This window comes from Phyllostomus hastatus, unplaced genomic scaffold, assembly GCF_019186645.2.
Source record: "Phyllostomus hastatus isolate PE091 unplaced genomic scaffold, TTU_PhHast_1.1 phas_scaffold_93, whole genome shotgun sequence".
In the NCBI taxonomy this organism is placed as follows: domain Eukaryota; kingdom Metazoa; phylum Chordata; class Mammalia; order Chiroptera; family Phyllostomidae; genus Phyllostomus; species Phyllostomus hastatus.
The window spans coordinates 26,594,673-26,620,832 of record NW_025334042.1 but is presented as its reverse complement, the minus strand read 5'-3'; the positions used below and the strand labels follow the sequence as shown (position 1 = coordinate 26,620,832).

The 26,160-nt window shown below is 39.1% G+C and overlaps 1 protein-coding gene across 1 annotated transcript in view; it reads right to left on the bottom strand.

Moving 5' to 3' along the window:
• The window catches only part of ADAMTS20 (ADAM metallopeptidase with thrombospondin type 1 motif 20), a 165,405-nt gene extending 142,172 nt beyond the window's left edge, over positions 1-23,233 (bottom strand). Inside the window, exons 1-2 of the mRNA XM_045829562.1 lie at positions 22,941-23,233; positions 21,999-22,360 (exon numbers count right to left, since the gene is read on the bottom strand). Of these exons, the coding sequence (XP_045685518.1) occupies positions 21,999-22,360; positions 22,941-23,031 (453 nt within the window). The 5' untranslated portion in view covers positions 23,032-23,233. The remainder of the gene's footprint in view (positions 1-21,998; positions 22,361-22,940) is intronic.
• Between the last annotated feature and the right edge of the window lie 2,927 nt (positions 23,234-26,160).

The window sequence follows — 26,160 nt, the reverse complement described above, 5'->3', positions numbered from 1 at the left end:
CCCTCTCCTCCTGGCTGGCTCTCATCCTTCAAGTCTCAGCTTACAGAGCAGCTATGCAGAAAGGTTTTCCTTGACCAGCTATCTAGCTAACAACATCCCTACACCTACTCCTGAAAATATATTCTTCTTTATAGTATATTACTGTTGGGTTTCTTCAGAGAACTTATTATATGTTGTATTTACATATTTCTTTACTGTTTATAATTATTCTCCCTCACTAGAAAGGGGGCATCATGCAAGCAGAGATCTAGCCTGAGTTTCCATTGCTTAATATAGTACCTGACACATGGCAGGCATAGTACACAGTAAATACTTGTTGAATCATGAAAAGCTTTCATTTTCTACTCTGTACACTCAGCTGGTGCTGAACAGAAGGCTACAAATTTGGACACATGGGCTGGAGCTAGAATATGGAGACTCTTGCATGCAAGACATCTTAATCAAGTCCATAAACTTGAGTGACAAAGAAAGAAAGTTACATCCTCATCATTAACCTTTAACTGAAATTGAGCGTCTTCTTCAGATGTGAATGTAGGCGACCAATCCCAGTAGTACTGCACTAATAAGTAAAAATTTATACTTTTTAAAATCATATTTTATTGATTATGCTATTACAGCTGTCCTGATTTTTCCACCTTTGACCCCCTCCAGCCAGCATCTTCACCAGTCCCTCAGGCAATCCCCACACCGTCGTACATGCCCATGGGTCATGTGTATAAGTTCTTTGGCTACTCCATTTCCTTTACTGTACTCTACATCCCCATGGCTATTCTGTAACTACCTATTTGTACTTCCTAGTCCCCTCATCTCTTCACCCACTCCCCCACACTCCCCTCCCTTCTGGCAACCACCAAAATGCTCTCTGAATCAATGATTCTGTCTTTGTTTTTGTTTGCTTGCTTTTTAGATTCAATTGTTGATAGCTTTGTATTTCTGCCATTTTATTGTTCATAGTTTTGATCTTTTTCTTAAATAAGTATCTTTAACATTTCATATAATAATGGTTTGGTGATGATGAACTCCTTTTTTTCTTGTCTGGGAAGCACTATCTTTCCTTCAGTTCTAAATGAAAGCTTTGCTGGGTAGAGCAATCTTGGCTATAGGTCCCTGCTTTTCATGACTTTGAATATTTCTTGCCAATCCCTTCTAGACTGCAAAGTTTCTTTTGAGAAATCGGCTGACAGCCTTATGGGAACTCCCCTGTAGGTAACTGCTTTTCTCTTGCTACTGTTAAGATTCTCTTTATGTTAAATTAAAATGGAAAGCTTAAAGATAACTTTTTAATACCTTGATATCTACATTTCCATTTAATTGATTTTGTATTTTACCTTGGCACTTTAACGTATTGTGAGGAGGATTCCATTGTTGAATTCTTCTGTTTGAAGAGAAGTAGGAGGAGGGAGGGCAGTCAAGGCAATAACTTTAGAAGATTAAATAATACTGTGCGGCTATGGGAAGGCCAACATGAGGGATGTTTTAACCATCACAGTACAAAGTAAGACAGGCTTGCATCTGTTGGTTGTCAAGAAAGTGGAAAGAAGCCCTCAAAACAGCTGCTTTTGTAGATAGATCCCCTTTCCTAATTTGATAAGGCCAAATCATCAAGAGTAGGCATTTATAATAATTAACTCCAATATGTACAGAAGACATCATTTATACATATACACATATTTTTAATTTAGTATAAATAATTTAACCTAACAATAACTCTTTGAAGTTATATTGTTATCCTCACTTTACAGGTAAGACACATGAGGAACAGAGGTTAAGTAATTTGCCCAAGTCTTATATCTAGTAAGTGACAGAATGAAGATAGGAACCCATATAAGCTAGCTCTACATTTTATGCCTTTATCCATTACACTGGATTATTATATATCATATAATAATCATATTACGCAACAATCTAATTATCATATACCAATTTTTATAAACCCTGTAAAATAATTGACAATTATTTAATGGATACCTATATTATGTTCCCAGCACAGTTCTAGGGGATAGATATGCAGAGGTAAACATGACAAAAATCTGTCTTCAAAGAATTTACACTTATATGGAAAAAGACAATAAATATAGTATGCCATGTGGCAATAGGTAAAATGGAGAAAATATATAGTGAAGGAAGAAGATTTTACTTCGGGTGATAGGCATACAATGCAATACAGAGATGACATATCAGTTGTACATTTGAAATCTATATAATCTTATTAACCATTGTCACCCAAATATGTTTAATTTAAAACTTCAAAAATACAAAAAATAGTAAGACAAGGAGACGACAGCAGAGGGTGCCGTGGGGAGGCTGAGGCTAGAATAATGAGGAGGTAGCCATGGAAAACTCTGAGACAACATTCCAAACAGAAGTGGCAGTGACTGAAAAGCCCAGTGATGGGACAAAGTTCAGCAGGTTCAAGTGACAGAACAGTGAGGCTGAAGCTGTGCAGTAAAAGCAGCTAGACAGGTGGGGTGGTTGTACTCTTTGTGCTTGACATCAAAAGTACTCATCTCACTTCAGAATATATAAATATACATTTATCTACATCTAAATCCTTGCAAATTTCTACATAGAAAGTATATTTCTCTGAAGAACCAATTCAAAAGTAAATATGAATTACTGATTATAAATACAATGATAAGCATGGTTTTGGTGAAAGATTTCACTTCCATTTCTTAATTTTAAATATCTTAAAATTATTTCAAGATAATTTTAAAATCATTGCTTTGAATTCATTGTAAATAAAAAACACATTTCAGCCATGGCTGGTGTAGCTCAGTGGATTGAGTGTGGGCCTGCAAACCAAAGGGCTGCTGTTTTGATTCCCAATTAGGACACATGCCTGGTTGTGGGCCAGGTGCCCAGTAGGGAGTGCTCGAGAGTCAACCACACATCGATGTTTCTCTTCCTCCATCCCTTCCCCTCTCCAAAAATAAACAAAATCTTTAATAAAAACACACATATTTTAAATTATTTTAATTTTTAACTGAATAATCACAAATCCATTTAAATGATTGTGGCAATTATAATCAAAGTTCTCTTTACATTCATAATTATTACTAGATCTATGTCTCTTCAAAATGTAACAAAGCCTTTTCTATTTTTAAAGTTCCAAAACCTAAAAAATTATGTGAAACATAGCAAGCACTCAATACATATCTGTACAAATAAACATTTTTCTAACAAATGTGGTAAAACACTTGTATTTCCTCCCATAAACTCTTTACTAATCCCCTTTTCCCCCCTCTAACATTAAGTAATGGTAGTTGGGACTTGTCTGAGATAGTTACATAATTTCATTTTGGTGCTAAAAAGTGAACTGTCTATGCACTCCTGGTTATGTAATGTGATAATATGTTATACATTTTATGAAGCTTGAAAATAATTTCATTATCTATACTGAAATTATAGTGTTGAAATAAAGATTATATATATATTCAGACACATATATTCACACTCACACACATCATATTCAGAATTCATCTATATCTTGCATGCTTTTCTAGTGGCCTATAGATACTCTGGTATATTTAATTCTACCAGTGCCTGCTTTCTAAATATAACTACAACTGCTTCTTTCCAAAGTATACTAAGATTCCAGCTTTGTCTGCCTTCCCAGAAAGAATTTCAGCTGTACTTATAAGTTGCAAAGACACTGGTTTTGAAATGTCAGTAAATGAACCCATGAAAAATAGCTTTCTGCCTGTTTAAAAAGCATGCTGAAGATGGGAAATGTGATAGCATCTTGCTAAAAGATACAAATAGACATGAGGCAACTTGTTACTTATCTAAATCCACCTAGGAAACCACTTTGAAATAATGTGACACTCTTCCCAAGAATATTGAAAATATTTATACCTTGGAAATTTTTGTACTCATCAAAACCTGACTATGAGGTGCTCCTAAAATAATGTTTCAATAAAACTGCACACAGGTCCAACCTGCAATCCCATGTGAGAAGTGAGTATAGTTCTATCCAGAGGCCATCGACATCTCCTTGTGAGGCTGCAACTATTGCCTTTATAACTCAGAGGCCTTTTCTTCAGCAAATTCTTTATGATTCAAAGTACTAAGTTCAAGAATAAATGGCAAATAATTTGTCCTCAAACTGATTTCCCTGTATTAATCAGTGAAGGAGTTAAAAGTATTTTACTTCCACCAATTTTCCTGTTATCTGCTCCATTGCGGAGGACTTTCTGTTCAAAGAATAAAAATATTAGAGCTTTGCCTAAAGGCTCTGAAGGAAGCACTTATATATTTTTTAACTTGGAAAAGAACCTGGTAAGAAATTGCAATTTGAACCTAGTAAGGAACTTAACAAAACAGGTGGTTCATTGAATTGTATTTAGATCATTCCATATTTTTAGCAACTGCCTATCTGCAGATGGGTACTACAATTTGATTCATGAGAAATGCCAATCAAATTCCACACACTTTCTTTTGATGACCGTTAAAAGCAGCAAAACTAGTTTTCACTTGAGCAAGGTTTTCCCAATTATTTGGAGCAATGATCTTCTATTTGCCAACTGTTTTGAAAGGCAGAGATTGCACAACTGGTTTTAATTTGCTCTCATAGGCCAAGTTTTTTATATGTTTAGAGGATTTTTATACAATTGTTTTTCCAAAATGTTCTTATTTCAGTATTGTGGCATTCACCCATATATTTTTTTCCATTCATCCATATATTTTTTTCCAAATACATGGCGAACACATGTACCGTAGCAACAACCAATAATGTACTCTCCGATTTCAGTGAAGGGTAAAAAGTAGTACAAAATATAAACCATTTGGACTCTTTTCCCAAATCATTTACAGTTATTACATTAGGTAATTAAAGAATAACATTGATGAACAAGGTACTGCTGAACAAGGCAATTAGAGCCTATACTGAGAAGTTATTTTAGTAACGAATTCCTTCCAACTATTAATTAAATTGGATTTTCACTTAAGGGCTGGATCACTGGTAATTACTACCATGAAGACTAAAATATTTAGTTTTTTAATCTTTAATCGTGTCATGAGAATCAGTGTGTTGTTATTTGAAATAAGAGCTTAAGTATGATTCTTGGGTTTGCATTCATGGAAATGGGCAAATTGCTTTCTATCTTGGAACTTCAAGGTCTATAACCTGTAAAACAAAATAGAAATAATTCTATCTACCTCGTTTCCTGAGAGAGCCAATGTCTGTTAATGTCAATAACTGTTTCAAAATGGAATATATTTTTCAATAGGATAAAAAATTCTCCACTATAACAGTTGTTAAAGCCACCCTTTTTACCCCGGGCAAATTATATTGCTATGTAAGAAAGGTCATGGAGATTAACTCTGAGGTTCACTTTTATTCTGGGGTACTCTGTTCAATGAAAAAGGTATATCACCCTGACAGTTTCTCATTACAGCACCACTGCTCACACTGAGGAAGTACTGTATTGTATATAAGCTCATATTGAATCATATGAAAATATAATTGACTCCAGAAATCTGAAGCAAAATATTCATTGTTAGGCTTTTGGAAAGACAAGTCTTCTCTAGCAGCACTCTTTATTCCCCATTCCATAGCACAACTCCAGGTCTCCAGTAGGAAAGTGAGAGGAGACCATAAAGAGGTCATGTTACTGACTTCACCTAAAAAAAATAAAGACTGCTCTCCCACTGCAAGCCCTTGCCCATCAGGATCAAGAAAATAAGACAAATACTTGAGACTCATCTACCCAAGATTATGTAGCCAATAACCTGGGTTCAAGTATTGTCCCAGCAATAACAAGAACTATATTCTGTACTATTTCTCTTTCTTGTAGGCACTGAAGTGTTTGAGGTCATATGAACTCACTAATAGTGGAGAGGACTGTCAAAGAAATGGCCACATTCTTGTGGGGTCTGGATAGTGATTCCCAGGGAAGCCTCTCCCAACCTGTTAAAATATCTGTAAAGTCATCACAACAATTGCAAATTTAATCATAATCATTAAGAACTAATTTGTAGGTGTATAATGATAATGTTCATGATATTGTCAAATGTTATAAGTCAATATTACATGAAACAATATATAATACCTACAGAAACACAATGTCCTATAACTGCCAGACTATCTGTCATATACATGGCATATATATTTTCCTAGTCTATCTTAATTTATGGTTATTTTGATATATGGTACTCTTCAATTTTTAGGCAGTTTTCATTTGTTATACCTCCTTTTGTATTTATCCTACCTAAAGATTACAATATATGTAATGTTCTACATCTTTAACATAGCTAAAGTAATTTTATTTGGTTTACCAGTAAGATGAGAATCCAGTATTTAGCTTTTCCTTATAAGATATTCTTGGCATACACAGATTTGATATAAATGCCTTTTAGGCTTGGCAACTGTCACAGGAAACTAACTTGAAGAATTATCAAAAGTTGATCAGTCATCAGAATTCAACCAGGTTTTTGAGGGATTATACAAGGTGGGGCAAAAGTAGGTTTACAGTTGTTCATATAGAAAATACAGTAATAAATACAAGAATAAACTGTTTCACATACTCACCACTGTGAACCTACTTTTTGCCCCACCCACTATTGTCAAGAAAACCTGTGAGCCTGGACTAAAAAAAGCCTTGAGTGCTTTTCTTGTAACCAATAGACTTAGAATTACCGCAGCATTCCTGAGGTCCCCCAGAATCTAGTTTAGATGTGGTCATGGAAGACAGGCAAGACCGTTCCAGAAAACAGAACCAGAGACCTTAGTGACTGCACTTCCCAGAAAGTTAAATCAAGGAAGATAATCTAGAAACTCTCCTCCTGCCAGTTTAGTGGGTCTCCAAAATCTCCGTCACCCAGAAGTCCAGAATTGCTATAACTCGGTGACTACTGAGTATCTCCCCTCCTTTCCATAAGAAGTTAAGATTAGACTTGCAGTCATACTAATCACGTTGTACATGGGCTTGGGGAGGTGCAGGTAATATCTTATTAATTCATTAGTTGCTAACCACAAAAAGCGACATCTGAACTTTATGAAGAAGACTGTATTAACCAGAGATGCTGGAATTTGAGCCAGAGACTCTGCCCCTTTGGAGCTGCCTCCTCATAGACAAGATGAGAATGTTTGATGTATAGGCAAAGAAAGCAAATGGATATTTGCGGGAACAGAAGGACAGCCTGTGGTAGAGACTTTTTTGTGATTACCAGTATCTGTTGTCCCCTCTTCCTCTTGGGCTTATCACTGTCCCTCCTTTTCTGGCTTTTTCCATCAAAGTAGAACCAGGCAAATAACCTTCATCAATAGAAGGTACATAGAAGTGTGTCACCTTTGGATTGATGTAGTCAAGAGCCGGTATACCTCCTCCATGCTGTTACTATGGCAATAAAGAATTTGTAGCTCATGAATATATTAATAAATTTAATACACTTGTAATAAGGACATTATGCACCAATATCTAAAGGTGCTGGTGCATGAATGACTAACATTTGTTGAGCCAGAATGAACAATCTGTATCTTTCTCTGTATATTAATTGAATCAGCTTAATTAACTATAGTTTATGGAAACAGTAGTTATAAGCGAAACAAGAATAAGCCACAAGTAACAAGAGTGCAATGTGAGCCCCATATGAACACAATTAACTTAGCTATCATCTGGAAAAGACTTAATCTATACACATTTTTAAGTCTATCTAAGTACTTAAAATAAAATTGCTAATATAATTTTCCTACGCTGAATGACTGATGTAAAAAAGAGTTAGCCTAATTATTTGGTGCATATTAATGTTACTTTAGCTTATTGCATTCACACATGTATTCAGAATTTCTGTATGCTGCTTCATATGCTAAAAAATATGACTATGGTCCCTACACTTAAACTCTACAAATGAGGTAAGAGTGTGGACAACTAACTACAGTTCACTACATTATATTATGCATAAAACATCCACTGGTAAAACAAAGGCCCACCAGCTGTCTAAAGAAGAACAGAGAGTGAAAACAGGAAAGGCTCAAAATGGATCTGGAAAGATGGGTAGCAGTTTAAGGGAAAGAACATTCTAGACAAAGAGTAAATATAAATTCAAACAATCATGAGGATTAAAGTAAACCTATGATAGAATCAAATAAATGTGTCTAGAATTATCTCTTTCTTGCCACCAGTTCCTCTTGTCATTACCATTCTTGGTTAATGACCACAGGGACACTCAGTCATTTATATCAGAGTCATTAGAACCATCTGGTCTCCTCTTATGGTCCTAAATTCTTACCGAAGTCTTCCAAAAGGTTGCTCAAGTTCAACACTGTTGACATTTTGATAATCCTTTTCTGGAGAAGACTTTCGTGCAGTAGGTTCCCCTCCCCTGCATAACTGACACCCCAAAATATCTCTAAACATTGCCAAATGTCCCCTGGGAGGCAAAATTTCTTCCAGTTGAGAAACACCGGTCTACAGTAATGCACCTTCCATGAGAACCCACTCTTCTTCACCAGTAAAACTACATTAACTTCAAGTGGCCTCTTCCTTACCCATAGGTGACTACAACAGTAGTTCTCTTAGTAACTCACTGCCTCCTTTTGTATCCTGCACAGTGTGGCATAAGACCCCTCCTAACATGTTGAACTAACCCACCATCTGCACCCCAAGCCCTCATCCTTCACCTTGCATTTCAGGCCTTGGTCTAGTTTCAACTTCCCCCTTTCACCATACTTTTCAGCTGCACAGACTCACAGAAGCCCTTAAGTTTTCCTGCCCACGTATGTTTATTCATCCCTCAAAGTCCAGCTGAGAAGCTTTCTGCAAAACAGGACTCATAACACTCTTAATTGCTCCCTCCTAAAAGTTCACACAGCACTCTTTGTACTCAACTATTTTCATCGTTTGTTTTCCTGGTGTCACTATATGGTGGCCCTGAGAATGCTGGGCATAATTAGTCAGGGATCCCTGTTGCTGGGCTTTGGAATGCATAATTCTGGGAGTTCACAGGTTACAACAAAAGCAGTCAAGGCTTTTTCAGTATAGACTCATGGTATCTGACAATAAAATCCCCCCAAAAACCTAGTGTTTGTGCCCCAGCCATATCTCCCAAGTGCTACTCCAAGTCAGTGGCAAGGATGCTAAGGGTAATGCATTCTTAGGAGGCATGATACTCGTCTTCTAGCCAAATGTGGCTTGAGGCATGGTTTGTTGAGCCCTACTTAGATCACCCAGCAGCCTGGGAAGTTTCTACCCAATATTCTCATCTTCTCTGTTCACCTAATAGACTTTATCACTCTCTCCTTATTTTCTCTAATACAGGCACTTTCCCAAAATAAAATCCTTGCACATTTAATTCCATTTTGCCATCTGCTTCTTGAAATACCCAACTAATACTAGACCATTAAAAGCAGAGGCATAAAAAATTCTCCCTCATGTTGTTTGAGTACTTGGCTGCATACATGAATAACTAAAGGAGATCCCCATATATTTTCCCAACCAAAAAAAAATTTGAGTACATATGACATGTGTAATGATCTGGGGCTATATCAGTTCAAGGCAAACAGAAAGTTTAAAAAATAAAATTTTCCCAGAATAGACAAAAACCAGTAAAGATACTGATAGTTTCCCAGGCAATTATTTTTTGTCTGAACAAAAAGTTACTAGAGCAACTCAATAATCAGTCACCAGAGAGCATTAGTGTCTGACATGCTGCAGAATGGTTCATATAAGAAACTTCAAAACATAACACATAGCCACTGCAAACTACTCTGGGAGAATACTGTATAAGCCAGATGCAATGTCTGGTTTTATGACATCTGGAAACTGTTTCTTTCAATCGAAAAGATTGCATTGCTTTAAATCCCACCAAGAAATGGTGAAGTTAACTGTCTAGGTGGTCAGGTCAGTCCCTGAGGGCCTTCGGAAGAAGGAAACCTACCAGGTAACATGACAAGAGGGAGTGGAGCACAGGGGTTGTGTTCTCTGTACAATTTACACATGCTGATGTGACAAGTATTCACCACAAATACACCAGCTTAATAAATACTATCTTTTACTTTGGCAAGAGCATATCAACACTAAGACCAATACTATGACCATGAAAATGAAATCTATAGTTGAGTACAGGAATATTAAGACCTGATAACTATACTTTCTGAATCAATGTACAGGACCCAGTACAAATAACGCCCCTTTTATTACAAAATCATAAGCATGTAATTCTGTAACAAAACAATATCACACTCAAGCACACCATATGACATTTTAGGTGAAATGTTCAAATTGCTGTCCATCTCCTGCGAGACATTCATGTACCCTACACCAACCACACTCAATGGTGTTACTAGACACCATTGGTGTTGCTAGACCCTGTATATCAATGGACTAAAAACAAAGCCTTATCAGCCATTACATTACTTAATGATAATTCCAGGATTCAGCTCCATTTTAACATCTACTATAGATTTTAGAAATGTGTGAATAAATTTCTATTCAAAATATTTGAATTATAAGATAAACCCTTATGAGAAGAAAAATAAAGATTTTAGAAAAGCAGACATTATACACACATGAAACAATGTCTGGCAGACTCTTAGCCCCTTCTGGTTCTTGGGCCCAAAGCACTTAAGAAAACTAAATAATATTAGTTATGGTTCGGTGATTTAATGAATGAGAAAAACATGTAAATACCAAGAATTCTAAAAGTAGAAAAAAATTAACCATATACAAATTAAAAGAAAACATTAGCTCACATGTTTGGAGTTAAAGCAACATTAACAATGAAAGAGAATCTACATATATGTCATAGTATCAATTTTCTAAAATGATTGTATGTAAAGGGACATTTTGAAATTTTTATTATTTTTCTCTAAAAGTCACATTTGTCAGCAGCCACCAGACAAAGGAAGGGTGGACACTACCTCAACTAGAAAGCTGGAAGGGGCATGAGTCAATAAATGGGATGTAAAAGAGGAACTCAGTGGATTTGGAAGTAAAGGGTGAAGAAAGCAAAGGAAATAGTAGGAAAGAGGCATTTGTGCTTTTCTTTTGGAGGGTTATGGAATTGGAGACAGAAGGCATTTAGACAGCTGAAGGGGATGGCTAAAAGAAGTATTTCAGCAGATGCAATTCAGGAAGAGACCCTCTGAGTCTCTCTCTCTCTCTCTCTCTCTCTCTCTCTCTCTCTCTCTCACACACACACACACACACACACACACACACACACACACACAGGTGTGGTGTGTGTGGCAGAGTTTGGCAAGTCCCCCTTGACTTTCAGGCCCTCAGAGGTGTCCAGAAGGTTACCAATAGCATCACCAAACCACCCCATATGGGGAGGGTGCTGCAATAGGAGCCAAAGGGTACTTATGTATCAGGGCTGCACAATGAATGTGTCAGCCAGACAAGAAATCATACCAGTATTGCAGCCAGAACTCAGAAGGATATGCAACACCAGTAAGAGCCCAAGAGGAGTCAATGAGCCCAAACTGGGCAAAAAAGAAAGGTCACAGTTCTCAGACTCAGAATTCAGCTCCTGGCAGCAGGATGCAAAGAGACCAAGGCACAAAGGACATCAGAAACTAGAGGAACTGGAGGATAGTAGGATTCTCCCACCTTCCTCCCATACAAAGATCTCAGAACACTTTATGGCCCTGTATGGGGACAGTTTTCAACAATGGTCAATGTATGCTTAAATCCAGCAACATTAGTATACACATTAGTATAAAAAAGTACGGAAATCACAAAATCATTTCAACATACTCAGGAAAAGCATTTGATCAAGTACAACATCTATTCATGGTTAAAAACAAAACTAAAGCAAAGAGCAACTGCTAAAAAAAAGAAAATCTCTAAATTAATAAGACTGACTCTAAAAATCCTTCAGTTTAGGGTTTAATGGACTGAAAGAGGCTAAAGTTAGATAATCACAGTCACAGACACAAAGTCCCAAAGATAAGTTTGGAAGCAAGTAGGAGCAGGGCAAGAAGGTTAGCATTACTGACTTTTGGGCTATTGTATCAAGGTTGATCTGCAAATAACTCAGTTGGGCCAGGTTGTGATTACCACAACTTTATCAGCATCGAAGGCTTATTCTGAGACTAAGAAGATGAATCTGATATAATAAAAAATGGACTCTAAAATCTACCAAAGTTCTGCTATTTGATGAAACTATTAATATAAAGACAGTTATTGACAGTGTCAGGGTAGAAATAAAATACACATATATGCATATATACACATATGAGAAAGGTCAAAGTAATATCATGAATCTCATTAATAATTTCTATTATAAAGTTGGCCATAATCACACTAGTAAATGTTTTTAGATCCTGGTACCTCTAATTTTTGTTGTATTACTGGAAGTTTTCTATCTCTACTATGACTGATGTACCCAACATAGTCTTACAAATATAAAGAAATTAAAGTAAAACTGAATTACATAGTATGAAAAATTTTTAAATGTTAAATCAAATTAAATTCTGATGTATCAAGTCTCTCACAAGCAAAGTACATATATGAATCAGATTAATTATGCATAATAACTTAGGCTACTATATCCAAATTGACAGTGGCAAGACAAAACAGAATTAACTCCTGCTAAGACTTAACTATTTCCAACTGTCTTCTGATTTCCAAAGGGGATATTGAATAATCATGTGAACTATGCCAACATTATGAATCAACATGAGCATCACTCCTAATAATGCTTCCCATCTGGAATGTTTTTTCCATACTGCAAAATTCTAAATCAAGAAAACATACTGAGATTCCAAGATGTCTAGAGAGTAGGTGGAAGCTATACTCACCTCCTCATGGCACCAAATTGGACTTACAACTAAATTATAGGGCAATCAACCTGATAACCAACTGAAGGGCAGCTAAACAGGAATATTATAACCAAGGATTTATAGAAGAAGCCACATAGCGACTGATAAGAAGGGTGGAGGCACACAGAGTGCTGGCCCCTGCAATCACATGCAGTAGCTGAGAAACTGGAGGAATATCTTAGCTGCAAAGGTTCACTCTAATGAGCATGGGATCTCAGTCTCACCATGGGACTCTCAACCCAATGCACCAGGGCCAGGAAGAGGAGTGCATAGCATCTGGCAGTGAAAATCAGCAAGAACTGTCTACCAGGAAGAGGAGAGAGTCTACTAGAAACCCAGGTACTTTCTTAAAGGGCCAGTATACAGGATCTTGCTCTCAGGCTCACGCTTGGGACTCTTATAGAGGGAAGGTGACTCAGGGCATGTGGGAGTCATGAAAAGAAGATCTGGGTGGTGCATCCTTGAGGGGAAATCTGGAGGGTCAGCTACAGAGGTCCCAGCCCTGAGTACCTATGTCATACCACCACCAGGCATGATCTTCCCAGGGACAAGCACTCCTATTCTTACAGCAGCAGCCCATACCTCCAACTATTGGAGACACAGACCTTTCAAGTTCAAGTCCTGTAGAAAGGTCTGTTGACGGCACACAACGTGGACCTTTGGTGCTCTCCTTCTATAGAAGCTCTAGGCAGATAGACAGTCAATGAGCTGCTTGGCTTTGGAATGGAGGCCGGTTTTGACCCCCCACCCCACCCTTTCAGGCTTGGCTGGCACCAGCCCCTGCAGGACACTGTTTTGATCCATTCTCCCAAGTTCCAGTGGCCCTGCCCTGCTAAGGTCAGTTCTGCCAGGCAGCGGGGTAAAGGGTGGGTAGTGCTGCTCAGAGCTGGGAACTTCACAGTACTGAAGGTTTCTCAGAGGCTCCTGTCTGGGACTTGGATGGGCACTGGGTTGGGCACTAGGCTGTGTGGCCATGGAGCAGGGAAAAGGCAAAGTGCTTGACTCCCTCCTGCAGGATGGCCAGCACCACCCCCAACAGGATATTCTTCTGATCTATCCTCCCAAATCTGGGTGGCTTGCCCTGCTTAACTTGCTCCTGAAGTGAAGACATCAAAACTCAACCTACAGGGCATTCCTCCTGGGGGAGCTAGAGTTGGAAATTCTGGCAGACACTGAGTGCTATGGCTCTAGAGTAGGGGCACTTTCCCCCACTGTGTGCCTGACCACACAGCCCCCAAGTAGGGAACCCACTAGCCCCATCCTCCCTACTCTGGTTACCCTGCCCTACCATGCTTGTACATTGTGGAAGGGTCTGTAGGTCACAACCCTTGTGCAATGTATAGTGGAGCCTGGGTCTACTCTACAGTTTTCTTTGGAGGGCTCTAAAGCAAGTCCCAGCAAACTCAGGTGGTTGTGGAGTAGCCAACAAGTGGAGACCTCAGGAAGACTTGGAACTTTTATTGATCTGTCTCCAGGTCAGACCTGGAGGAAGCTGACTCTTGTACATAGATTAGCCCCTCCCAAGCACACCCAAGCCCAACAGAAGTAGACACAAACAGTGAACATCATGGTAGATCCAGACAGGCAGCCCAAGGCCAATTATACACAATGGCTGATACTGACCTGTACTGGAACCACACACAAGTGTACCCAGAACCAACACAACCAAAGGTGGGCTTCAGACCACACCAGAGCTCAAACCAACTATCCACACAAGCAGCACACTCAAAGAGGGATTCTGGTAGGCCTCAGAACATCCCCTTACATGATGATCAAGGTCTATTCATAGTCAGCCAGCCTGAGGATTAATTCCACCCACAAATAGGCCAACAGCATTCCAAACCCAACTACAATAGAAAGGCACACACAACAAACATTCCTGTAGTACCTAGCTCAGGTGATCTAGAAGACTGCACCACTGAGACCCACAAGACCCCTATATCATAAAGTCATCATAACAAGTTTGGGAGTCATAGCCGATCTACCTAATACGCACAAACACAAAAAGGCAGACAAAATGGGGAGACAAAGAACTATGCCCCAAATGAAAGAACAAGAGAAATCCCCAGAAAAAAAACTAAATGAAATGGAAGCAACCAAGATACCAGAAGCAAAATCTAAAACAATGATTATAAAGATGCTCAAAGACCTTAGGGGATGAATGGATGATCTTATGTAAATTAAAACCACAATGAGATACCACTTCACAGTAGTCAGAATGGCCATCATAAACAAATCAACAAACAACAAATGTTAGAGACGATGTGGAGAAAAGGGAACACTAGTGTACTGTTGGTGAGAACATAGACTGGTGCATCACTGTGGAAAACAGTACGGAATTTACTCAGAAAACTAAAAATAGAACTGTCTTTTGACCCAGCAATTCCACTGCTAGGATTATATCCTAAGAACCCTGAAACACCAATCCAAAAGAACCTATGTACCACAATGTTCATAGCAGCACAATTTACAATAGCCAAGTGCTGAAAGCAACCTAAGTGCCCATCAGTAAATGAATGGATGCAAAACTATGGCACATTTACACAATGGGATTTACACAGAAGAAAGAAGGAGCTCCTACCCTTTGCAACAGCTTGAATGGAACTAGAGAGCATTAGGCTAAATGAAATAAGTCAAGCGGTGAGAGACAAATACCATATGATTTCATATGTTATTTTAAGTGGAACCTAATCAACAAAACAAACAAGCAAAATATAACCAGAGACCTTGAAATTAAACTGACAGTAACCAGAGGGGAAGTGGGGGGATAATGGAGGAAAAGGGGGAAAGGGTTTTCTGGAACAACTATAAAGGACACATGGACAAAACCAAGGGTTGGGGGGTGGGACCAGTGGAGAGAGGTGGGGATAGCTGGGGTAGGAGGTAGTGATAGGAAAATGCAGCCAACTGTACTTGAACAATAAAAAAAGTTATGAAGAAAAAAAAAAGAATGGATTATCTCAGTGAGAAATCAAACAAAGAGGTAGTAAGCATTAAAAAGGACATAGAAACCATAAAAAAGAACCAATCAGAAATTAGGAATACAATATCTGAAATGAAGAATACACTAGAAGGAATCAATAGCAGGTTAGGTGAAGGCAAAGGATCAAATCAATGATTTAAATGACCAGATAATAGAAAACACTCAAAGGAGAGCAACAGAATTTTTTTAAATGAAGAAAATCTAAGGGACTTCTGGAACAACATCAAGCCTAGCAAAGTCCATAACATAGAGGTAGCAGAAGGAAAAGAGAGAGCAAGGGATCAAGAAACTGTCCGAAGAAATAATCGAGGAAAACTTCCAAAACCTGGTGAAGGAAAAAGACATAAAAGTCCAGGAAGCAAAGCAAAGTCCCTGTCAAAATGAACCTAAAAAGGCTCACACCAAAATGCATCATAATTAAAATGGCAAAAGTTAGAAATAAAAGAGAAACTTAAAGGTAGCAAGAGAAAAACAATTAGTTAACTACAAGGAAGATCCCATAAGTCTACCAGTTGACTTCTCGACAAAAACAGTTCAGGCCAAAAGGGATTGGTATGAAATATTCAAAGTGATGAAAAGCAAAAACCTACAACCAATATTACTCTATCCAGGAAGGCTATAATTTAAAGCTGAAGGCAAAATAAAGAATTTCCCAAACATACAAACAAAAAAGCTAAACGGCCCTGACTGGTGTGGCTCAGTTGGTTGGGCATTGTCCCGCAGAGGGAAAGGTCACCAGTTCAATTCCTAGTCAGGGTACATGCCAGGGTGACAGGTTCAATCCCCCAATCAGGGCATGTAAGAGAAGCAATTGAGCAGTGTTCCTCTCTCACATTGATTGTTCTCCCTCTCTTTTTCTCCCTCCATTCTCCTCTAAAAATAAATATTTTTTAAAAACTAAAGGAGTTCATTAACACCAAAACAGTATTGCAGGAAATAATAAAGGGCCTTCATTAAGAAGAAGAAAGAAAAACAGAGGAGAACATTAGTATAAAAACAAAATGGCAAGAAATAAGTACCCACCGATAACTTTAAATGTAAACAAATTAAGGGCTCCAATCAAAAGACATAGGGTAACTGAATGGATAAGAAAACCTGACTCAGATATATGCTGTCTACAAGAGACCTACCTCAGAACAAATGATACACACAGACTGAAAGCGCAAGAATGGAAAAAGATGCTCCATGAAAATGGAAACCAAAGAAAAGCTGGGGTAGGAATAGTTATAGCTGGAAAAAATGGACTTCAAAACAAAGGCTATCACAAGGGACAAAGAAGGTCACTATATAATACTTAAGGGGTTGACCCAACAAGAGAATATAAACCTTGTAAACATTTTCACACCCAATAAAGGAGCACCTAAACATAAAAAGAAAATCTTGGTGAACATAAAGGGGGAGATCAACAGTAATACAGTCATAATAGGAAATTTTAACACCCCACTGACATCAACAGATAGATTCTCCAGAACCCCCCAGAAATAAAAAAAATCAACAAAGCAACAGTAGCCTTAAATGACACACTGCATCAGACAGATTTACTTGATGTTTACAGAACATTTCATCCCCAAACAGAATATGTGTTCTTTTTAAGTGCTTATGGAACATTCTCTAGGATAGAGCACATTAAGACACAAAAGAAGTCAATAAATTCAAGGAGACTGAAATCATGTCAAGCATATTCTCCAACCACAATGGTATGAAACTAAAATTTTTGAAAAAGCACTCAAATACATGGAGGCTAAATAACATGCAACAAAACAATGAAGGATTAACAATGAGATCAAGGAAGAAATCACAAGTTACCTTAAGACAAATGAAAATAAGAACCCAACAACCCATTATCTATGGGACACAGTGAAAGCAGTCCTAAGAGAAATTCACAGCATTATAGGCCAACCTCAAAAAGCCAGAAAAATCTCAAACAATCTAACTCTACACCAAAAAGAACTAGAAAAAGAATGACAAACAAAGCCTACACTGGGTAGAAGGAAGAAAATAATAAAGATTAGAGTGGAAGGAAATGACAAAGACTTAAAAAAACAACAAAAGATCAATGAAACCAAAAGCTGGTTCTTGGAAAAGATAAAGACTGATGAACCTTTACCAGGCTCATAAAGAAAAAAAGAGGACAAAAATAAAAAGAGAAGGGACAACAGACACCACAAAAATACCTAAAAAAGAAAATATTATGAACAATTATATGCCAACAAATTGGACAAACTGGGCAAAATGGATAAGTTACTAGAAACATATAATTTTCCAAAACTGAATCAGGAAGAATCAGAAAATATGAATAGATCAATTACTAATGAACTTGAAGAAATAATAAAAAAAAAATCCTAACAAATACAAATCCTTGACCGGATGCCTTCCTAGATAAATTTTACCAAACATTCAAAGAAGAACTAACACCTGTCTGTCTCGAACTAGTCAAAAAAATTTAAGGAAAGACTCCCAAGCTCATTTTATGAGGCCAGCATTATTCTAATTCCAAAGCCAGATAAAGACACTCAGAAAATGAAAATTATAGGCCAATATCCCTGATGAACATAGATGCTAAAATTCTCAACAAATTATTAGCAAACTGGATCCAGCAATACATTAAAAAGATCATACACTATGATCAAGTGGGATTCATTTGGGGGGTGCAAGGTCGGTACAATATTTGCAAATCAATAAACATGATACATCACATAAACAAAATGAAGGATAAAAATCACATGATCATATCAATAAATGTAGAAAAACCATTTCATGAAATCTAGCACCCATTTATGATTTTTTAAAAATCTCAAAGTGGTAATACAGGGAACATACCTCAATGTAACAGGCCACATATGACAAACTCAAAGCCAACATCATACTCAATGGGCAAAAACTAAAAGTGTTCCCTTTAAGATCAAGAACAAAACAGGGATGTCCGTTTTTGCCACACTTATTCAACATAGTACTGGAAGTCCTAGCCACAGCAATCAAACAAGAAAAAAGGCATCCAAGTTAGAAAAGTAAAACTGTCATTTGCAGATGACATGATATTATATACAGAAAATCCTAAAGACTCCATAAAAAACTAGAACTGATAAATTCAGTAAATTGGCTGAATACAAAATATTCAGAAACTGGTGCATTTTTTGTACACCAATAATGAACTATCAGAAAGAGAACATATTTTGCAATGATGCATCTGATAAGTTAATTTCCAAAATTTGTGAAGACCTTATACAACTCAACACCAAGAAAACAAACAATCCAATTAAAAAATGGGCAAATGACCTGAATAGACACTTCTCCAAAAAGGACATACAGATGGGCAGTAGACACATGAAAAAAATGCTCAGTATCACTAATCATCAGAGAGATGCCAATTAAAATCATGCCTGTCAGAATGGCTATCATCAATAAATCAACAAAGAAATGTTGGCTGTTGGTGAGGATGTGGGGAAAAGGAAACCTTTCTGTACTATTGGTAGGAATGTAGATTGGTGCAGCCACTGTGGAAAACAGTATGAAGATTCCTCATAAAAAAAATAAAAAATGGTACTGCCTTATGACCCAGCAAAATTCCACTTTTGGAAATATATCTGAAAAAACCTGAAACACGAATTCAAAACAATATATGCACCCTTATGTTCGCTGCAGCATTATTTACAATAGTGAAGATTTGAAAGCAGCCCAAGTGTCCATCAGCAGATGAGTGAATTAAAAAGTTGTGATACCCTGGCTGGCGTAGCTCAATGGATTGAGCACAGGCTGCGAACCAAAGTGTCGCAGGTTCGATTCCCAGTCAGGGTACATGCCTGGGTTGCAGACCACAGCCCCCAGCAACCGCACATTGATGTTTCTCTCTTTATCTCCCTCCCTTCCCTCTCTAAAAATAAAATCTTAAAAAAAAAAAAGTTGTGATACATTTACACAATGGGTTACTACTTGGCCATAAAAAGGAAATCTTACCTTTTGCAAAACCATGGATGAACCTATATTATGCTAAGTTAAATAAGCCAGTCAGACAAAGACAAATACCACATGATTTTACTTATATGTGGAATTGAACAAAATTAACACACAAAATTGAGATTGGATGGTAAATACAGAGAACAGACTGACGGCTTTCCAAGGGAAGAGAGCTGGGTGAGAAAGGTAAAGGGATTAAGGCCAAAACAAAACCCAGACAGACAAAAGTATAGTGATTCACTGCCAAAGGGAGAGAGAGTGGTGGGGACTGGTGGAAGAGGGCAAAGTGGGAATCAATGTTGGTGAGAAGTGACTTGACTTTGGGTGGCAAGCGCAGGATACAGTGTGCAGATGATACAGTATAGAATTGTACACTTCAAACTTGTATGGCTTTATTAACCATTGTGGCCCCCAAAATTTCAATTTAAAAAATTGACCATGACAAATTTGTGGTAGTAATTATAAAATTTTCCAGACAAATTAAACATTATTTAGAAAGGTTCTACAAAAGAGTATCTTTCTTTTGGTGTGTAGGTGACCATATAAATCAGTGTTTCTGCCATTATGATGTTGCAAATATTTTACACTTACCCACAACAGAAAGAAAATTGTTAAAGACATTTCATGTAAACATAGCTCAAGATAACAGCATGAAAAAGACCAAAGAAACTTTCCAATTTTATTTAGTAATGACCAATATTCACACCCAGGAAGACATCTTACATCAATTAACCTGTGATGAAGTATATGTGTCCAGGTGACAACTGTTATTTATTTTTACTTAATCAAAGATTAGTGTCAATGTTCTACTTTTCTAATTATTTTTTAAAAAGCTACACTACTTGAGATGGACACTAGAATCCTGTAACCAAAGTCCTAGTTATTATCTCTGCTTGAATACATTTTTATCAGAGGAGTTGATGAAGTGAGTGCATATATTTTAATAGAAGTGTTATCTACCTTGGGTTTCATGATCTCAGACGGGAAACTATTACATCTTTATTTCCACTAACCTCTGGTAATTAACATTTCCTACAATTATGATTATAGGAAAAGCCACAGACATTGTGACTTTGTTACCAATAAAATGATACTTTTATATTACATTAGAGTTGATGTAGCTCTCTGGATCTCTTATAGTCATCACCACTGGAAAAGTATAGTAGTAAAAATATCCCACCTCAATAGCTATTTAATGCATTAAAAATATACATCATGGCACCACAAATTGTAATAGTTGTAACATTTTTTATTACTGTTGGTATTTAAAAGGAAGTCAATTAGCCCTGGCTGGTGTAGCTCAGTCGATTGAGTACCAGCCTGTGAATGAAAGGGTCACAGGTTTGATTCCCAGTCAGGGCACATGACTGGGTTGCGGGCCAGGTTCCCAGCAGGGGGCAGGAGAGAGGCAACCACACATTGAGGTTTCCCTCTTCCTCCCTTCCCCTCTCTCTAAAATAAAATCTTTAAAAATTTTAAGGCAACTAGATAATTTTAAAAGTGTAAAATAACATACAAGTTATTTTAGAAGAATTTAGAGAAGAGTACTAAAGAAATTCAAGGCAAAAATATTTAAAACCTGTTTTAGAGAACAAAATACTGTGTTTATGTGTTTCATTTAATTTCCTCTCTCCACCATGAAGTTGTTTTTGCTTTCAACAAAGTCCTCATCTTTTACTCCTGTCGCTCTAATGGCCATTCGCTGGCATCAGGCCATTGTAGATACTCTACATTTTTTTAAATGCATTTTAAACAGGCAGATTCAACCTCTTCTGTTTTCTGTACTTCACTGATTAATGACCATCCACATACTATTGAAAACCACCTCTTCCTTCCAAGCCTCTCATTCTAGGTATATTTCTTCTTTTCCTTCTACCATCCTTCCTGAATTTAAGAAACAAGTTTAAGTAAATGCAGGGGTTCTGCCTCAACAGATGGTCGGAAATGGATATGTCTGAGTGAAACCACACATCACTTGCAGCAGAGGCCATAGGGTCACTCCCTGACTCACTAACCCAGCCTCCGTCTCACACTTTCAAGAGTCACTCACCTTTTCACAGTTGAGTCCATTTTGCCCGGCAGGTAGACCTGCTTTTCTTTTAAACCCCTTTCACTGCAGGAAGGAGTGGCCTCTGCTCTGGCTTGGGTTCACATAGGTTTTAATCCCTCCGGTGACCCACTCTGATCTCTTGGGTCACCAACCACCACCTCAGAAAAACCCACTGCACGGTGGCTGCCTGAACGAAGCCCTTGAGTGGATCCCAAGAAAATGTCAAAGGACTTGAGGGCACTTACCAGGCCTCCACAGAGGCTGAAGACAGCTGTGAGATCCTCCCGAGCATTGACCTGGCCGCGGTAGAAGCAGTGGCGTAGGTCGTGGGGCGCCGCGTTGCTTTCCTCCGCCCCGCGCGCAGGGGCTCCCAAATGCACCTCCGTGTAGCCTGCGGCCAGAAAGGCCGCATCCGCGCTCAGGTTCAGCTGGAATAGCTGCCCGTAGGCACTGATTCGGTAGTGGGTCCTGAGTGGCGTGGGCTCCAGCGCCTCTGAGCTGCGCTTCCTCCGACTGAAGTGGTGGCTCTGAGGGAACACTTCACCGAACTCGTTGACCCGCGCGGGGGTCACCACTTCGTACGAGGCCAGTGTCCTCACCAGCGCTTCTGCAACCACAGCGACAAGGCCAGTGAGCCCCCCCCCCCACGTGTTTCCAGCCCTCGACCCCAAACTTTTTTAACCAAACGTTAAAAGATCCAAGGTCCCAGGTCCCGATACACCCTGTGGACCGACGAAGGTACACAGGATGGCGAGCGCGCGCGCACACACACGTGCGCTCTGTGAGTGTGAGTGTCTGCTTTCCCACACCCCCCGACTTGCTCCACCCTCCCCAAGCAAAGGCCCTGAAGTCCACGGCCCTGAGCAGCCCACCTCCTTCCCCCATCCTTCTTCGCCCCGCCGCCGCCGCGAACTCGTGCCCTACCAGTGCACGCGCCACTCTGCCCCACGCGCCCCCACCGCGTGGTCCCGAGAAGTCTTGTCCGCGGAGCACGATTCCCCAAAACCCGATGCAGCGGCAACCTCTAGGGATGCTTGGGAGGATGACTGATCCGGGAGCCTGGGAGCCCCTGCAGATCCAGGGTTCCCCAGTGGGCTGAGCCATTCACTCTCCCCACTCGGTCCGGCTGTCCCACTCGGGCCCGGAGCCCGCACTTTGCTGCTGAAGGCGCCTCGAGGTGACCTTACCTTGCCTGGGGTGGAAGTGAACTTCCCAAGACCTGGTGATGAAGAGCGAGAGCTGGTAGAGCAGCCCCGTCAGCCACTTGGCCACCCGCATGGTTCCACCAGGGAGATCCCAACCCGGGAGGCCAATCCCAGCCAGCCGGCTCGCCGCGCGCTCCGCTGCCTCTCCTCCTTCTAGCCCGCCGCTCCCCGTGCTGCCGCCGCGGCGCCTCAGCAGCCTCCGGAGCAGCAGCCCCGGCCCCAGGCTGGCCCGTCTAGCCACACCGCCAGCCTCCTCTCCCTGAGCCGCTGCTTCATCGCACTGCAGCCCCGAAGCCCCCTCCTTGCTCTCGGCTGCGTCGCTCCGCTTCCTGAGCCAGCACCGCCCTCAGAAGCCCTTAGCTTCAGTCCAGCTCCGCGCGAGGAAGCAACTGGACCCAGCCGAAACGGTGCCCATATAGCTAGCTACCCCGACCCGGGCCAGCACGGGGGAGAGCCCGCCCCCAGGGCCCGACCAATCAGCGGGAGGCGCGGCCAGGGCTCGCCCGCAGTCTTGCAGCCCACCCCCAGCTCCCATCCGCACGAGGAGTGGCCGAGGTCCACAGATGATAAGTGTGCGAGGTTTGAAGTTCTTATAATGAAATAACAAGCATCAGATGGAAAGTTTCTGTTATTTATGTTTCACGGTAATTTCAGGCTTCTCAAACAAGATAAAATAAGCTACAGCCGAAAGTTATCGTAGACCAGGCCTTATTTGCAAGGGCCGTTGTGTGTCCTAGGAGTTGTTGGGGGTTTAAGAGTGTTGTTAAGCGCGGAGGGCAAGCTGAGGTTGCAATCAGCAAACACTTCTGGGTGGGAATTTCTGGAAATTATCTAAAGAAATTCTAAAAGAAAAGGGTCTAATTCTCCAAAGCCCAATAACTAACGGTCCTTTCAATCATTGTTTGGATTTAATGGGTATATAAAGGGTCCCAAAATTATATAAACGTCGAGCCCCAGAAAACTTGAGTCTGCCTTTGCCTGTGAGTCAATATTTTTATGAGACTTTCTGCTGATGGTCTTACTTTTTAAAAACTGATCACATTTTCTTTATTTATAATATCCTCGTATTCATAATTACCTTCTAAAATAATTATTGTAGCTCTGAATCCACTTGTGTCACCCGTGTCTATGAAAGGCGCCCGTGTCTGCTGGATGGATCTCAGGGACAGCAGAAAGCAATTACCATTTCAGAACTACTTTCTCATTTCCCAGTTCCACCTGTTTGATTTTCTATTCTACAATTGCTTCTCTCTAAAACCAGTATGAAAACAAAAGGGAAGGAAATAGATCATCTTGAAATTCAACCCAGAGAGAGAAAGAATATAAAAGAAAAAGTAAAGGGATATATGGACAAATCTTCACAAACAGAAAGGAATACACTCTCAGTTTGGTCCCTGGCTGTCCTTACTCCTGTGAGCTCTCAACAATGAAATTTCTGTTTGCTTGGAATTGACCTCTCGTGACAAGCCTCTTACTTTTACATCATACACTTGATCCATCTGTTGTTCACTACAAAAGCAGAACAACGTTATAGAGAGAAGGAGAGTTTCATCTTACTTTTTGCCAAGCAAATTACCCAGCTTGGATGGTAATTCTTCTACAATTAATCCCCTTCTTTTGTACACTTTTTTCACAAGTGTCATTTCATTCATCACAGAATTAGACTTCTACTGGTGTTTTTCTAGTTAAACATACTGTCACTCTAAACAAAACAATAACAGACTTTACTGACACCTGTCTGCTTAGTGGTTACCTTCAGTACATCATAATTTAGTCATTTTAATTACATTTCAGCTATGAACGCATCTTTACATTAGGAGCCATGCTTTCCCTCATGCAAATAAGAGAAAATAGAACTGCACCTGTTTAATTGGCTATCTGACTGCTGGCTGCAAATAGAGATTTTATTCCCATTGCTGAATGTCACTCAAAGTAGTATTTGTAATAGAGTATTTGATTTTCAGCCTACCCTAACTATTTGAGGACAATATTTAAGAATACAGCTATTTATTTTCTTTTCAAAAAATAGGAAAATGTATGGGATGTGTATTCTATGTCATTATAATCTTTACAATGTTCAGTAAAAAGCATTATTTCCCTCATTTAATAGATACTACATTTTCATATAGTATCTAAATAACAAAGGTGGAGTTCCATAATCCTTTCTGACTCCAATGCCTTTTTATTATATTAGACTGTACCATCAGAATATTCACATTTTTTGTCCTCTTCCTTTCTTATCCTCTACTAATGAAAATGTCATTAATAAACTAATCTATGCTATTTAAATCAGTAATTTCCTCACGTTGATCCTTATAGGTACCACTTATGAAATTTTACTAGTAGACTAAGCACTATACACAGGACTTCAGAAAAGTTAGCCCATTTAACTTCACGTTCCTTTATAGTGCTAAGAGAAATTGAGTAATTCACTGAAATCACATATCCAGTTAGACTCAAGTCTCTGTGGTTTTAATCTCCAAACTTTTTTATAAAAAGACTACTCTTCATTCACGCTCAAATCTGATGCAGTGCTGTTGTAACCAGCAACTCAGAAAATGAAAGCCATATTTATATAAAATGTAATTTTGTTTGGTTTATTATTCCAATAATCATTATAAATACAAGTTATGCTATGAGGTTGGCACAGTGTAGAAAAAATATTTTCAATCCTGGAAAGCAGTCCTATGGCCACTGTAGTCACTGCACACGAAACAGATCTTGTAATCCCAAAACTACCTTATCCAGCTGTGTAACATTCAACAATCGACCTAAACTTTATAAGCTTACATTTTATCAATTGTAAATGGATAATCTCAATCTCATGCAATTGTTAAGATGGTTCAAAGGGATCATGCAGGTAACATACTTGGCTTAAACACTGAACAACAATATGTGCTAAGTTCATATTCATGCTGATTGTGATTGTTATTATATTAGAACAGGTGACTGAATGTTCATACCAAAAGGAACAACTATTTGAATACAGACTGCTTTTCTAATATTAGTAGGCAGGAGATAGGATGTTCAATCTTCACTGTTTACCTGAGACTAGAGAGTTTCCTAAGATGCTAGCCTTTCAGTGTTAAAGCTTGTGAAATCCTGGGCAAACAGAAATGAATTGATCACCCAAGTTCAGGGTTTCTCAACCAAGACACGATATTGCCTTTTTGAGGTAGGTGATTTGTTATTATGGGGGCTG